General features: G+C 50.6%; 1 protein-coding gene across 1 annotated transcript; it reads left to right on the forward strand.

Moving 5' to 3' along the window:
* Positions 1 to 1,563: 1,563 nt before the first annotated feature.
* On the forward strand, positions 1,564 to 3,552 carry LOC142591581 (uncharacterized). The gene is made up of 2 exons (XM_075703892.1): positions 1,564 to 2,223; positions 3,391 to 3,552. The coding sequence occupies exons 1-2, from the start codon at positions 1,564 to 1,566 to the stop codon at positions 3,550 to 3,552; spliced, it is 822 nt and encodes a 273-aa protein (XP_075560007.1).
* Positions 3,553 to 15,145: the final 11,593 nt, after the last annotated feature.

The following is a 15,145-nucleotide window of genomic DNA, read 5'->3' on the forward strand; positions in this document are numbered from 1 at the left end:
GGCCGTGGTATGGCAGTGGAACTGCCGGAGTTACAGGGCTAAGCGCAGCAACCTCCAACTCCACCTACAGTCCCTGCCCACAGATCAAACGCCCACAATCATAGCACTTCAAGAAACACAAGGGCCCGCAAAGCTCCTCAATTACACACCTTTCGAGATAGCCAATGCGACCTCCAGCAGGGTAGCCACTTTGGTACACCGAAATTATACAGCTACGCTCCATCCACTTGATATTCCGGACATTGATGGAGTGCTCATAGAACTTCTTCCCCAACACAGACACGACACCAGTCTGTTTGTGCTCAACATCTACAGCCCCCCAAGGGCCCTGCATCCCCGCTAGTAACGGCGATACATAAAACCTTAGAGATTTGCGGAAGGAACTCATTAGTAATAGTGGGCGACTTCAACGCAAACCACACTGCCTGGGGATACAGAAAGAACTGCCGCAAGGGTACCACGCTATGGACGCTCATCCAAAATGAGGGGCTCTCGCTCCTCAACGATCTTAATTTTCCCACAAGGATCGGCAACAGTGTCCAACATAACACAAACCCGGACCTTACTCTCACTAAGCACATACCCAATGGTACATGGCTCAATACACTCAACTCATTGGGCAGTGACCACTTCATCCTTAGCACCTACATCCCTACCCGTACGCTATCCAAGACACAACGCCGCCAAGTCGCCATCACTGACTGGGACAGGTTTCGAAGGATTAGAGCAGCCGCACCTGAAACCATCGATAACCTGGACACGTGGGTGCAGCAACTAATGGCAGATACCACAATGACCACATCCCAGGTACCAACCGCGTCAGACTCAGAACTCGCAGACAGTAGGCTATTACACATGTGGGAGGCACACAACAGTTTACAGAAACGCTGGCTAGCAAATAAGCACAATCGCAAACTCAAAACCCGAATCGCGGCCCTTGTCAGGGAAATAGAAGAGCACGCAACACACCTAACACGCCAACAGTCGGGGCAGCTCTGCGACCGCATGAGTGCGAATTTAGGCCTAAAGGACACGTGGTCATTCCTGCGATGCTTGCTAAACCCCGATAATAACAAGATCCAACAGCGCAAGAATCTTTCGCGGCTGCTGCACAGCAACCCAGCGGAAGACAAAGCACTACTGGACTCTCTGCAAACCCTATATCTGGCGGACCGCACAAGGGTCCCCTTACCTACTTACACCGGCCAGGACAATCCAGAACTAGATGCAGACATCACTGTCTGGGAAGTCCGCGCAGCCTTACATAAACTCAGAACCACATCCGCTCCAGTGGAGGATAACATCACGAACAAAGCCCTTCGAAACCTTGATGACAGGTCGATACAGGCGATAACCCAACTCTAACTCGCACTGGGCCGCAGGAACCCTCCCACCACAGTGGACCCATGCAAAGATAACCTTTATTCCCAAGCCAGGCAAGCCGCTAGATCTAAAAACCTACGTCCGATTTCACTCACTTCATGTTTAGGTAAGCTCTTCGGACATGTCATACTAGAAAGACTGCAACAGCATATGCAAACACATAATCTCTTCCCTCACACTATGATTGGCTTCCGCGGGCATCTATCCACGCAAGACGTCATGCTTCAGCTCTCTGAAGAAGTCCTGCACCCCCGGCATGCCAAACGCACAAGAGCCATACTAGCACTCGACCTGACCAAGGCCTTTGACAATGTGGAACATACCGCAGTGCTGAACGCCTTATCCGATCTACACGTAGGCGGGAGAACTCACGCCTATGTCACAGCTTTCCTACAGGCCATGACTGCGGTCCTTACTGTGGGAGAACTCACAACAGACAAGGTCCAACTGGGTAGCAGAGGCACACCGCAAGGGTCAGTGCTCTCGCCACTCCTCTTCAACCTTACTCTCATTCCCATGGCCAGAGACCTGGCTAACATTTCCAACCTCTCGCACTCCCTGTATGCAGATGATATTACCTTGTGGACAACTACAGGCAGCATAGGCGACATGGAGGCGACCTTACAAGCAGGGGCCGATGTGGTGGTGGAGCGGGCTATGGCAATAGGTCTCGCGTGCTCCACCACCAAGTCGGAACTTCTTGTTCTTCACCCCCCGAAGAGTCGCACAGACCCAACTCCAAACCCCAGCATCCGTATCCACATGAAGACGTATTCCATTCCAGAGGTCACACAGCTACGAGTTCCTGGCATGGTCATGCAGAACAACGGCAGACATACGGCGAGCTTTAACAAACTCACCCCCACAGTACACCACACTATGCGCCTGATTAAGCGGATAGCCAATAGACACAATGGGATGAGAGAGCATGACTTGAGAAAGTTAGTGCAGGCTTTTGTCATAAGCAGAGTACTATACTCGCTCCCATACCTACATCTCAACCGGACGGAAACGGAAAAAGTGGATGCCCTTATACGTCAAGCGTATAAGACTGCACTTAACCTCCCCAGGCACACGCCAAACGAGCGCCTCCTTCGCATGGGGGTACATAACAGATTTGATGAGCTAACGGAAGCCCATCGCACAGCCCAAATTGAGAGGCTGTCCTCTACCACCACAGGTCGGCACATCCTGGACAAACTAGGACTAATCCCGACTTCCAAGGCCCATCAGACATGTCCTTTACCATCGGACATACAAAACTGCATCACTATTCTCCCTCTGCCTAAAATCATGCACCCCGTGCATCACGAGGCACGCAGGCAGACTAGGGCAAAAGCCCTCTACAAACAACACCAACACGACCACCTCACTGTGTGCGTCGACGCCGCTATAGTTACCCACAGAAACCAGCCTATGCCGTAAGTACAGTGTCCCATCAACTTGGTTACATCACAGCTGCCACAATACAGGCGCGCACGTCCATAGAGGCAGAGGAGGCTGCCATAGCGCTGGCCATCTCAACCACCGCTGCCGAGGTTATCCTTAGTGATTCCAAAACTGCAATCCGCAACTACTCGAAAGGCCGAGTTCATGAACCGGCACTGAAAATTCTCAATCATCAGACCCCCCCCCCCCCCCAGACCAATTAAGCTCATCTGGGTGCCCGCGCACGCAGGCCATCCAGGCAATGAGATGGCCCATTCTATCGCTCGAGTAGCCGTCAACCGAGCCACGCCGTCCGATGACCTGGATAACGCCAGAGACCGATTGGTCGAATATCAGGAGATCACCCTCCACTACCGCGAAATGCGGTTGAGATACCCTCCCCCAGATAAATCGTTAACAAAATTCCAACAAAGTACCTGGCGCCAGCTTCAGGCACAAACTTTTCTTTCTCCAGCTTTTCTCGCCCTGGTTCATCCAGGCCTATATCAACAGGAATGTACGCTCTGCGGCGCGCCTAGAGCTAACTTCCATCACATTATGTTATGCCCTGAGCTCCAGCCACCCTCTGAGTGGCAACTCACCGACGTCGAGGGATGGGACACCGCGGTGTCTAGCTCCAACCCAGCCGACCAAATACGGCTGGTGGACTGGGCTCTGAGGGTCGCCGAGGGCCACAAACTCCCGGACACCCTACGCGCTCCTGAGCCCCCTCACAAGTAATGTTGTAAAAAGGCTCAAACAATAAATGTTTACCACCACCACCATTAAAAAGAATGCTACGCTAAGCGATCGGGTGTTGGTTCTTTCTCTCCTGCGAGAGCCCGATACTTTAACGGTCTACGTGGTCGCTCATCGCCACAAGCTAATAGCATTCGCACTTACCGCGCTTATTCGCAACTTTCCTGCCGCGTCGTAAGAGGGCTCCATTCCTGACCAAAGTCCTACTATAGCGAAGCAAATGCAACAATACTAAAGCGGGTAAATAGGCGCAATAATGAATGGGCATATCCTCTAAATGCTGCTGACTGCAAAATTTTCAATTCGCGCAGTCTTGTGAAGTATAAGTTCGAGTATTAAAGAACGCCACGTGGTCTAAATTATTCTGGAGTCCATCCCTACCGTGTGCCTCATAACCACATTGTTTGTTTTGTTTTTACACACGAGTGGCGTGAGTGAGAAGAAAATGATTTGACGTGAAAGGTGTAATTGGGCTCTACGGCCATCTTGTTTGTTTATTGTTGCCTCTCGTAAATCTCGTAAATGCATCTTTAAAAGTGACTTCCGCAATGTACCAAATTGGGGAGCGGTGCGGGTACCTAGGAGAGGCAACAACGGAGCTCCGCAGTGGTCGTCACCTTAACATGACAACATAACGGACGAAACTGAACACGAAAGGGTACCGCCCACGTCAATGCCTGCAACCCCGGCGGTTGTCTTGAAGCAATGTCTCCTCGAGCCCTTTTTTTCCGCTCAGTGAGCCAAGTAACTTGGCAATGTTCCGCGACAACTCGCTTATCTTTGAATTCATGCGGTATGTGCCCTTGCCGCTCACATATTTCCAATTTTCCGTCTCGATACACTGATCAGCGGTATCCAGCACGCTACCGAAATCCAACCGAGTGGCGAACCGCAAGCGATTAATCAATCAGTTATGCCTGCCCGCGTATCGGTCACGTTGATCGCCACTGTAATAACCACAGTGTCTCGTCCCCTCGACAACCACCATTCGCCAGTTATCTTCGCCACGAACAAAGGAAACGTCGTTACCAGCCTCCTTTTGAACCGCAATAGTGAAAGAATGACGGTCGTGTCGCCTGGAACATTCCCTCGTTGTCATTCCGACAACACCAGTACCGTTCGCCGACAGCTCGTCGCCCACCGATCCCGAGGCAGACCCGAGGCCCTTTTCCGGAAAAAGCGATGTAGTTGCCAGAGGTGACGCTGCATTGACGACTCGACCGCAGAAGACCCTCTGATCAATTTGCCAACCAAACAGAAGTTGATGGACGTTTTAGTGGATGGCTTCAGTGTCCCAGCTGAGAAGAGGTTTAAGAGCGCCTGCTTATGCAAAGGCGCAACGACCGCGAACGGCGAGGCAGCCCGAAGCACTGTCCAAAAAGACGCCAGCAATCAGCAGCACGAGCCGAGCAGAGCCGCGCGTTGGCGATGTGGCTGTACCGCGAGAATCGTCTTTATCTTTACAATCTCCCCCCGGACAAAAAGAGCCATCCTGGTGACTTAAGAATTGGAGGGCAGAAGTTCGTGGTAGGGCTTCACGCGCGAAAAGTGGACAATGTCACGTTCACACCGGCGCAAGTCGCCAGGTCATGACAGTGCCTCAAGGAGAAAATTCACCGGAGATGTTCGCTCCAAGACTCGGTAAGGCTGTTCGAATTTTGGGACGAATTTCGACGAGCGCACCGGCGTTTGGAAAGGCACAGAAAGCCAGACAAGAGAGCCTTGAGCGTAGGTGGTGTTTGGAAGCGTGTCGGTGCGGTTTTCTTTCTAGCGCTGCTGTTGCTCTGCCGTAAAGGAGCGCGCTAGCTGGCGGTATTCTTCGGCTTGTTGATCGACGTCGGACACAGGTAGACACTCGAAGGCATCAGGACGGTTTGGAAAGATCGTGTCGATGGTATGCGTAGGCTCACGGCCATACAGGAGAAAGAAAGGTGAAAACCCGATAGTGGCCTTGATCGCGGTGTTGCACGCGAACGTGACGAATTGAAGGATGCAGTCCGAGTAACCATGGTTAGATGCCACGTAGGTCGAGAGCATATCACCAAGTGAGTGGTGAAATCAAGCTGTGAGCCCGTTAGTCTGGGGATGGTATGTCGTGCTTGGCCGATGAATAACATGAGATTCCGAAAGCAAACTTTGGAGTACTTCGGATAGGAAGGTGTGACCTCCATCGCTGGGGAGTTCTCGAGGTGCGCTGTGTCGAAGGACGAAGCGATGTAGGACTAAAGTGGCTACATCCCGCGCTATAGCGCTTGGTATAGCAGCAGTTTCGGCGAAGCGTGTCCAGTGGTCAACAGCAACTACGATACACCGATTGCAGTCTGGTGTCAGAGGAAGTGGCCCGTATAAGTCGATGCCGACGCGATCGAAGGGTTTCACAGCACACGGGAGCGGCGGCATCGCGCCAGACGGGAGTAGAGGCGGCGAGACAGCTCCAAACAAACTTTAGTACAAATTTGTACAGGCTGTGCCCGTAGTAGCGGTGGCGAATTCGTTCGTGCGTCTTGAAAACTCCGGCGTAGCCGTACTGCGAATTGTTGTGGAAAGAGTCACATATTTGTGACCTTAAGCTGCTAGGAATCACCAGAAGCCGCCTTTGGCGTTGAGGAGGGTAACTGCGTCGGTGGAGCAGCTGGTCACTAATGGCGAAGTAAACTGCTTGGCGTCGGAGGGTTCCGGATACAGGAACGGTCGATGATCCAGATAGATAGACGAAAAGGGAAAGGACCACTTGTCACGACGTTGTGCGGTGGCAAAAAAGTCCATTTCGAGAGATGGCACGGAATGGGCCGTTGTTGCGCAGACCGAGTCTGCAGGTAAGAGTGAATGGGACAGGGCGTCTGCGTCTGAGTGTGTAGGCCCGCTGCAGTATTCCTGGATGCGTAGTGCCCAACGGGATAGGCGACCAGTGGGACGTTTCAAGTTGGTGAGGCAACAAAGCACGTGGCTGTCTGTAACCAAGTCGAATGGGCGCCCATGTAGGTATGGTCGGATCTTGCCAAGTGCCCATACTAAAGCAATGCAATATTTTTTGGTCACGCTGTAATTGGCCTCAGGCTTTGTCAACGTGCGACTCGCATCGGCGGCTACGTATTCAGTGTCGCCGGGCTCTCGTTGGGCGAGGATCGCGCCGAGACTGACGGTGCTGGCGTCTGCATGTGCCTGATGGGTCGAAAGCATGAAGGTGAGGAGATGAGAAGACGGCGCGCGTAGCAAACACGGAGTCACATGCAGGGGACCAAGAGGAGAGGTCGGCGTCACCGCCTAGAAGCTGAGCCATTGGCGTCATGATCGATGCGAAATTCCTAACATACCGCCCCAAATGTGAGCATAGGTCCACAAAGCTTCGAAGTTCTTTGATGGTCTTAGTCTTCGGAAACTCAGCGTCTGCGCGAAGTTTTGCAGGATTGGGTAGCCATGCTCGGACACAACGTGACCTCGGATGGTGAGATCTCGCAGGCCGAAGCCGCAATATTTGAGGTTGTGTTCGAGGCCAGCGTTCGTTAGACAGTTCAAAACATGTCTGAGGCGGAGCAGGTGAGTCAGAAAATCATGAAAGCAAACCATGACATCCTTGAGGTAACACAGACACATAGACCACTTGAGGCCACGCAGCGTGCTGTCAATGAGTCGTTCAAACGGACCAGGGGCGTTAAAAGCCCGAAAGGCATCACGGTAAATTCATATAAGCTGTCAGGCGTGGTGAATGCGGTTTCCTGGCGATCGGCCACAGCCATCGGGACCTGTCAGTACCCTGAACACGATTCGAGGGACGAGAAGAATTCCGCTCCCTGAAGACTGTGTAGCGCATCGTCGATGCGCGCAATGGACAGATGTCCTTGCGTGTTACTTTATTTAACCAACAGTAGTCGACGCAAAAGCGAATAGACCCGTCCCTGCAAACGACGACAGGAGGTGCCCACGGACAGTGTGAAGGTTGAATAACGTCGCGGCGCAGCGTATATTCTAATTGAGGGGTAATGACACGACGCGCATAGGCAGAGAGGCCGTATGGTCGTTGACGTAACGGCTGATGCGAACCAATGTCAACCAACTGGTGTACTTCCGACGTGTGACCCAGCTGAGGTTGTGAAACGTCGAATGAACTCTTGAAGTGGCGCAGGAGGTCATGACGGTCAGTGCTTTCGGCAGGTGTGAAAGTATCGGCGATGGCACTCGAGAATGTTACAGGCACACCTGATGGCACACCTGATGTTACAGGCACACCTGTAACATCAGGTGTGCCTCAAGAAAGTGGTCTAGGACCCTTGCTGTTTCTTTTATATATAAATGACATTGTCTCCATAATTACTCCTGGAACTCAAATTAGGTTATTTGCAGGTGTCTTATTTCGTGAAATCAAAGGTGTACATGATCAGGTTGAGTTGAATTCTAATCTCAATAATGTATCTAAGTGGTGCACAGATTTTGGCATGACTGTTAACACCGATAGAACTGTTTATCTTTGTGTAACGCTCAAGAAAACTCCTCTAAAATATATTATAACCTGACATCTCTTCCTTTGAAACAGGTTACCAGTTACATGTACCTAGGAGTGACAATCACTAATAACCTCTCTTGGAATCTGCACATCGATAACATTTGCTCTTCAGCTTTCTGCAAACTTTGTTACTTAAGACATAAACTTCGTAATTCTCCTCCTAATGTCAAACTTCTTAGCTATTTCACATTCATTCGACCTAAGCTAGAATATTGCTCTATTGTTTGGGATCCTTATACTAAGCTTAACATTGGGAAGTTAGAAAGGATTCAGCGAAAAGCTGTCAGGTTTATCTATTCCAAATTCAACTATACTGATTCTCCTTCTGAGCTCATGAAAGCTAAAAACATTGAGCTACTTGAATCGAGAAGAAAAAAATGTCATTTGAATTTCTTAAACTTTCTTCTTAACGGTGAAATGGCTATTGATCAGATGCAGTTTCTTCCCCCTTTGGCCACAAGACCTACGCGACATTACGAAAGACACTTTCTAACCCCTTACTTTACAAGAGCAGACATTTATAAGTTTTCCTTTTTTCCGCGTTCTGTGTCCGACTGGAATAGTCTAACAGAACCTTATGACGCACTATATGATTAGATGTTCATGTCTTTCTGTGTTTTTTCCTCTGGTACTACCATGCTTCTTTTCTTGTTGTTCTCCTTTTGTGTAAAACAGATATTCTGTACATTGTATTGCCCTTCCTGCTTGGACCAGATTGGTCTGCAGTATGTATAAAATAAATAAATAATAAATAAATGTATCCCTGGACGTCTCCTCAAGCGCTAAAATTGCAGATGGTTGGCCGGAGGCGACATCAAAAGAGCCTCCGGGGACGTCGACCAAAGACGAAGAGTCGATGTGTTCCACGAAATTAAGGCATTCACCAACGAGTAAGGTAATAGGTACACAGAAGGTGCTGTAGAAATATATATTGCTGCAGCTGCCGGTGGTGTCAAGCGTTTCGAAGGGTTGTGGTAGAGCTTTGCGGCTCATGAAGACGTCGAATGGTATGAAGAGGACCATTGCATCAGTGATGACATCGCAGGATAGGGTTACGAGGGCGAACGAGCCAGACGGAATATGTCCTCACGCACGGCAAGTTTAGAAGGGCGATCACGATCTCCATGCAGTGGTGCGTCACACAGAGGGGAGAATTCAACTTAGGTGCGTGCGCAGTCGATTACGGCTTCATGACGGGATAAGACGTCCCATCCGAGGATGACGTCATGCGAACAGACCCGAAGAACAATACACTCGTCGACATAAACAGCGCCCTGAATAAGCGCACGTAGAGTACAGGCTGCGTGCGGACTGACGTGGTGCGCGCTTGCAGTACGAAGCAACAGTGCGACAGTCGAGAAAGCGGCATGGTCACCTCGCACAGTGAACGGCACAGTTTGGCGGCTATCACAGAAACGGCTGTGCTGGTATCCACAAGAGCAAATGCAGGAACACCTACAGAAATTTCGACCACGTTAGCAGGACCGGCGCGATGACTTAGTTCTAAGGGGGGCGCAGTTCTTGCCTCTTGAATTGCGACGTTGTTTTCGTGGTCGGATGGTGCGGGTCGCCGACGCAGTTGGCAGAGCGAGCGTAGGCGAGGGGACGGCGAGCGACGTGACGGAAATTCTGGGAGGTCAGCACGAGCATACGGTTAGGGGAGAAGAAGCAGCGTATTGGCGCAAGGGCTCGCTGCCGTACTGGAACGGCCGAGAGGCGTCGCCGAACGCTTGAGAGCGACGGCGGGAATATTGGCCGACGTGTCCGGGAGTGCAGCAGGAATAACAGATGGGACGATTGTCAGGCGTCCTGTAAGGATTAGCTCTCGGTGCGGTACAAGATGCACCATGGGCTTCCGGTGGCACAGGTTCCGACTGGATCGAGAAAGGCAGCAACGGAGAGGACTGGCTGCGCATAGGTGAGAGGCGTGGCGATAGGCTGCACTGACAGTGCAGATTTGAGGTTCGCGGCTGCAGGTGGTTGGTGGTGTGCAGAACGGACAACTTGAGCGTCCTCTTCGGAAATCAGGGTGCGCAGCTTCTTTGGAAGGCTAGAGGTGGGCTCCTTACTGAAGGGGACTAAAGAAAGTTGGCGGGCAACTTCTTCACGGACAAAGTCTTTCACTTTCCGTAAGAATTACGATTGGTCGTTCATGCTGTCAAGGCTCGCAAATGAGTTGGCGCTTCGTGGAGGACGCCAAGTCGAAGCGCATTGCTTCCTTAACTCGTCAAAACTTTGGCATAAGCGGGCGACTTCGGAAACAGTACGCGGATTGCTGGCTAGGAGCGTCTAGAATGCGCCGTCATCAATGCCTTTAAGTATTGGTTAATTCTCTCAGCTTCGGTCATGGCAGCATTGACTCGTTTACAAAGGTCCACGACGTCTTCAAAGTAGCTCTTGAACGTTTCTGCCGTCTTCTGTGCTTGGGCACGCAAGTGTTGTTCAGCGCGCAGCTTGCGGACAGCGGGTTGGCCGAACAATTCCTTTAAGGTTGTCTTGAAGACTGACCAAGTGGGTACGTTACTTTCGTGGTTGTGAAACCAGAGTTGGGAAACGCCAGCCAGATGAAACATGACGTAGGTTAACTTGGCTGCATCATCCCACTCGTTGTGCGCGCTAGCCCGTTTGTATGAAGTAAACCATTCTTCCACGTCTTCGTCGTCTGCATCGGTGGATATATACGGGGTCCCGTAGTCGTGGAACGCCGGTGCAGGTGACACGCTGTGATGTCGGCGACGTTTGGGATGAGGTGAGGGTCATGGCGGGCGGTAGCCTTCTTGATCGCAGCTCCAGGTTTTCAAGCGACGGGCTTTGAAGGCTCGCACCTTCAGCGATTGAGAAGAGGTTTAATAGCGGCTCCGTATGCAAAGGCCCAGCGACCGGGAATGGCGAGGCAGCTCGAAGCACCGTCCAAAAATGCGCCAGCAATCAGCAGCGTGAGCCGAGCCGCACGTTAGCGATATGGGGGTAGCGCGAGCCGCGTCATCTTTTTCACAAAGCGTTCACTGACACTGGCGCGCACGTATCCGTGATGAGTGCCCCTTGCGCCTACGCCTGAACAAAGTTCTCACACCCGCTACATCACGCACCGTGCGCGTCGCCGATGGAGGAACACCTACCGTGCTTGGTATGTGCACGCTCGCGTTTGTATTGCGAGGCTCCTAACGACTTTTTTGTTTGCCGTTTTGTAACAATTACCTTACGATGTTATACTTGGCTTAGATTTTTTTATATTCCACTCAGCCCGCTTTGATTGCGCATGTAGTGTCATACAGCTTGAACTTCCTCACGGCTGCTACAGTCCACCAGTCGCACAACCACGCTTTTGCTCTGCCGAGGATATCCACCTGTCGCCTCAAGCCATTAAGTACATCGCTGTAATGTCGCTTCCTTGTGTTCTCAATGGCGTCTAAGTGCATTGTCCCACCGCTTACACACTGCTTGAAATAAATTTGGCCGTTCCCCATAACGTGCCCACTATTACAGGCAATCAGATATCTCTCTTGCTCCTTAATTTTAACTCCTCGCATCAAATTAGAGTCATGTCTTCGGGCGACATCTTTCCTGCCAGCGATTGTGAGATATTGGCTCTTGACGGCGAAATTCCGTTGCTCTCTACAGGAACCTCCGATTCACCTACTCTAGTCACAGACGAGCTTAGCAAGATGATTGACTGACCTTCCTGCACAAGCCTCTTATCTGCACCGTCTCTTTGAAACACTTTCGCCCAGGCGGCCGCCCTTTAGCCCTGACAGCCGTGCCCACCCATCCTAGTTAGACCGCAGACGCCAACCTGGTACACCGCTGTCCATACCGCGCATCACATGCTGAACGAGCAGCGATACAACGAGAAGTGGATAAGATTTTGACTAAAGGCGTAATCGAGCCATGATGCAGTCCATGGACGTCCGCTGTTCTTGTCAAGAAAATCAACGTCAATTAAAGCTTTTGTGTTGATTGCCGATACCTCAACAAAATCTCGCGCAACGATGTCTACCCCTTGCCTCGTATTGATGACACTTTTTACTACTTGTACGGAGACAAGTTCTTTTCCTCCAGAGACCTTCAACCAGGCTATTGGCAAATCGCGGTAGGTGACATGGACCGGGAGAAAACTGCTTTCCTAACACATGACGGCCTCTTTCAATTCAAGACTATGCCATTTGGTGTTTTCAATGCCCCGGCACATTCGTAAGAATGATGGACGCTTTATTTTACACGCTATAACTCGTTTACATGTATCTGTTGGCTAGACGATGCGATAGATTTTTACTAACTACCGCGAGTCATCTAACGCGTCTGTCGGTCATTCTCGCTATTTTCCTAAGCGCCTGCCTGCTATTGAACTCATGCAAGTGCCACTTCGGACGTTGTGATATCACCGTTCATGGTCATCTCGTCAGTGTCACTGGGTTTCATTCCGACCCTGTCGAAATTTGGGCTGTCCAGAACTTTCTGTTTCGTCTTCCACTTTCTGTTTCGTCTTCCAGACGTAAAAAGGCATTGAAAAAGACAAGTCCACTTGCCGAAACGTTGGCTCCCGCTTCTACCTTGCTCTCGTTGTGCTCATCGTCTTGAATTTCAATATCCCACCTTCTCCGTGTTTTCGCTGGAATGAGACGCTAGAAGCATTGTTAGACCGATGCTGGTACTTCTGTTGTTTCATCAAGAATTTCACCTACACCGCTCGCCCATTTATCGATTTACTTAAGGACAGTGCTTTCACATGGACGTTGCTCAGACCAAAGCCGTCTTCGCCCTCGTACTCTTGCTAACGCCTCCCACATTACCGGCTCATTATGGCTCCCACTGAACTTCACACGTATGTCAGTGGTCATGGAGTTGGGTCTGTACTCGTTCAATGGCAGCGTAACGCAGAGCGTGTAATTGCATACGTCGGCCGCCTCCTCTCACCCGCCGTGAGAAATATTTCAATTAATGAACGGGAGTGCCTGGTGCTTCTTGGAGTATTAGCCAAATACCACCCCTACATGTGCGACGGCACACCTCCCATGGTTAGCGATCACCTGCCTTAAGCTGGCTCTCGTCACCTAATGACCCCACTGGGCGAATGTGTGAATGGGCACTGGGGCTCCAAAATATTCATTTGCTGCTTTAAACAAGTCAGGGCGCTTGCACAAGGACCTCGACTGACTCTCATGTCACACTGTCCTGCACTGCACTCAGTAGCGAACTGCAGGCGAATGACCTATCTGTTTTGCCTGCTGGCGTATTGGTCACGTTGCTCGCCATTGTAATAACCATGTAGTCTCCTTCCCTTTGCGACCTATTCCCCCTCCACACGTCAAATCTTCTGACTGGCGCCACTCTTGGTTGCATCGTAGCATAACCTCCGCATATATATATATATATATATATATATATATATATATATATATATATATATATATATATATATATATATATAGATATATATATATATATATATAGAACCCGGACTCAATAGGAGCGATGGCGCGGCACGTACATCGCAAGCATGTCGCTAAGCGTATGATGAACCGTTCAGTTAAACCATTAGTTGTAGGTGGACGTGGTGCGGATAACGATGTTACACTCCTTTAGCCCAGCCTTGATGGCATTGTAGAGAAAAACATGGCCACGGTCACTTAGCCAGTTACGGGGTGCACCGTGTTGCATAATTAGGTGGCGAAGAAAGAAGCAAGTGATGTTTGTAGAAGCCGGTAGTGCAGATGTTTCGGCGTACCGTGTGAAGTCATCTACAGCGACAATGATCTACCGGTTACGATGAGGAGTGCTTGGAAGGGGGCCCTAAATATAGCTGACAACATGGTTGAACGGTCTGGCAGGGTAGGATAACGGTTACAAGGGACCTGCGGAGCTCTGAGGAGGACCCTTGCGGCGTTTAGAAGAAGCGCATGAATGGGCGTACTGGTGAACGAATCTGTACAGGCCTCGCCACTAGTATCGAAGACGAAGATGGGGGTATGTTTTGAAGCCACCATCATGGCCTCGTAGGGGGTCATCGTGAAAAGTTTTGCAGACGCATGCGAGCGCATATGTCCTGGAATAACGAGGAGCCATTTATACGGCCATCGGTGAGGCAATCCTGTCGATACAACATATCTTCGCGGCTGGCAAAGTGTTTCGCTTTACGACGAAGGGTGCGTGAGAGAGACAGGGGTGAGCGGTGAGAAAAAAAGTCCAGCAGTACAGAGATCAGGTATCCTTACGCTGCTCGGCCGGCATGTCGTTGAAGGTAAGAGCTGGCAAATCGCATGTGTAGATTAGTGAGTAAACAGCATCAGAAGGTAGCGGAGAATAGGATAAGGCAGCGGCATCTGGATGTTGGGTCCAGAGCGATAGATGAAACGTATGTCGCACTCCAGAAGGCGTAAAGCCCAACGAGCGAGGTGGCCAGCGGGGTCTTTCAAGGAGGGTACCCAGCATAAAGCACGGTGTCAGTGGAAACGTCAGAATGACGGCCATAAAGGTAGGTGCTAAAATTGCCGATTGTCCGAACAATCGCCAAACATTTTGTTTTCCTCACGAAATAGTTTGATTCTGCCTTTTTTTTTGGGTACGGCTGGCGTATGCGACAACGTAGTCGTCAAAGCCGTCTTTGTGTTGGCGAGGATGGCCCGAAGACCGACACCGCTAGCTTCCGTTTTCGAAATGCCGTAAATAGGCAAACCAACGACGCACCGCAGTTTCTTCAGAGTAGTGGTCTTCGGGTACTCAACAACGAGCAACGGCATGAAGTTTGGCATGATCTGGCAGAATGCCCTCTTTCGAGACGGAGTGCCCTGGGATCGTAAGCTTACGAGCACCAACCTGACATTTCAAATTTAGTTGCAACCCAGCTGACGTGAGACACAAGAACTTGCTCAAGGCAGGCGAGATGCGATTCCAGATCTGTAGAAAATACCACAATTCCGTCTAAGTAGCAAAGGCATGTGTGCCATTTAGGAACCCTTAGAATAACGTCCACCTTTCTCTCGAAAGTGGCCGGAGCGTTGTAAAAGCCGCAAGGCATTACATTGAAGTCATATACGAGGGTAAATCATAAAGTCTTGGCTCCTATATTTTCTTAGC

The sequence above is a fragment of the Dermacentor variabilis genome, chromosome 8 (genome assembly GCF_050947875.1).
Source record: "Dermacentor variabilis isolate Ectoservices chromosome 8, ASM5094787v1, whole genome shotgun sequence".
In the NCBI taxonomy this organism is placed as follows: Eukaryota; Metazoa; Arthropoda; class Arachnida; order Ixodida; family Ixodidae; genus Dermacentor; species Dermacentor variabilis.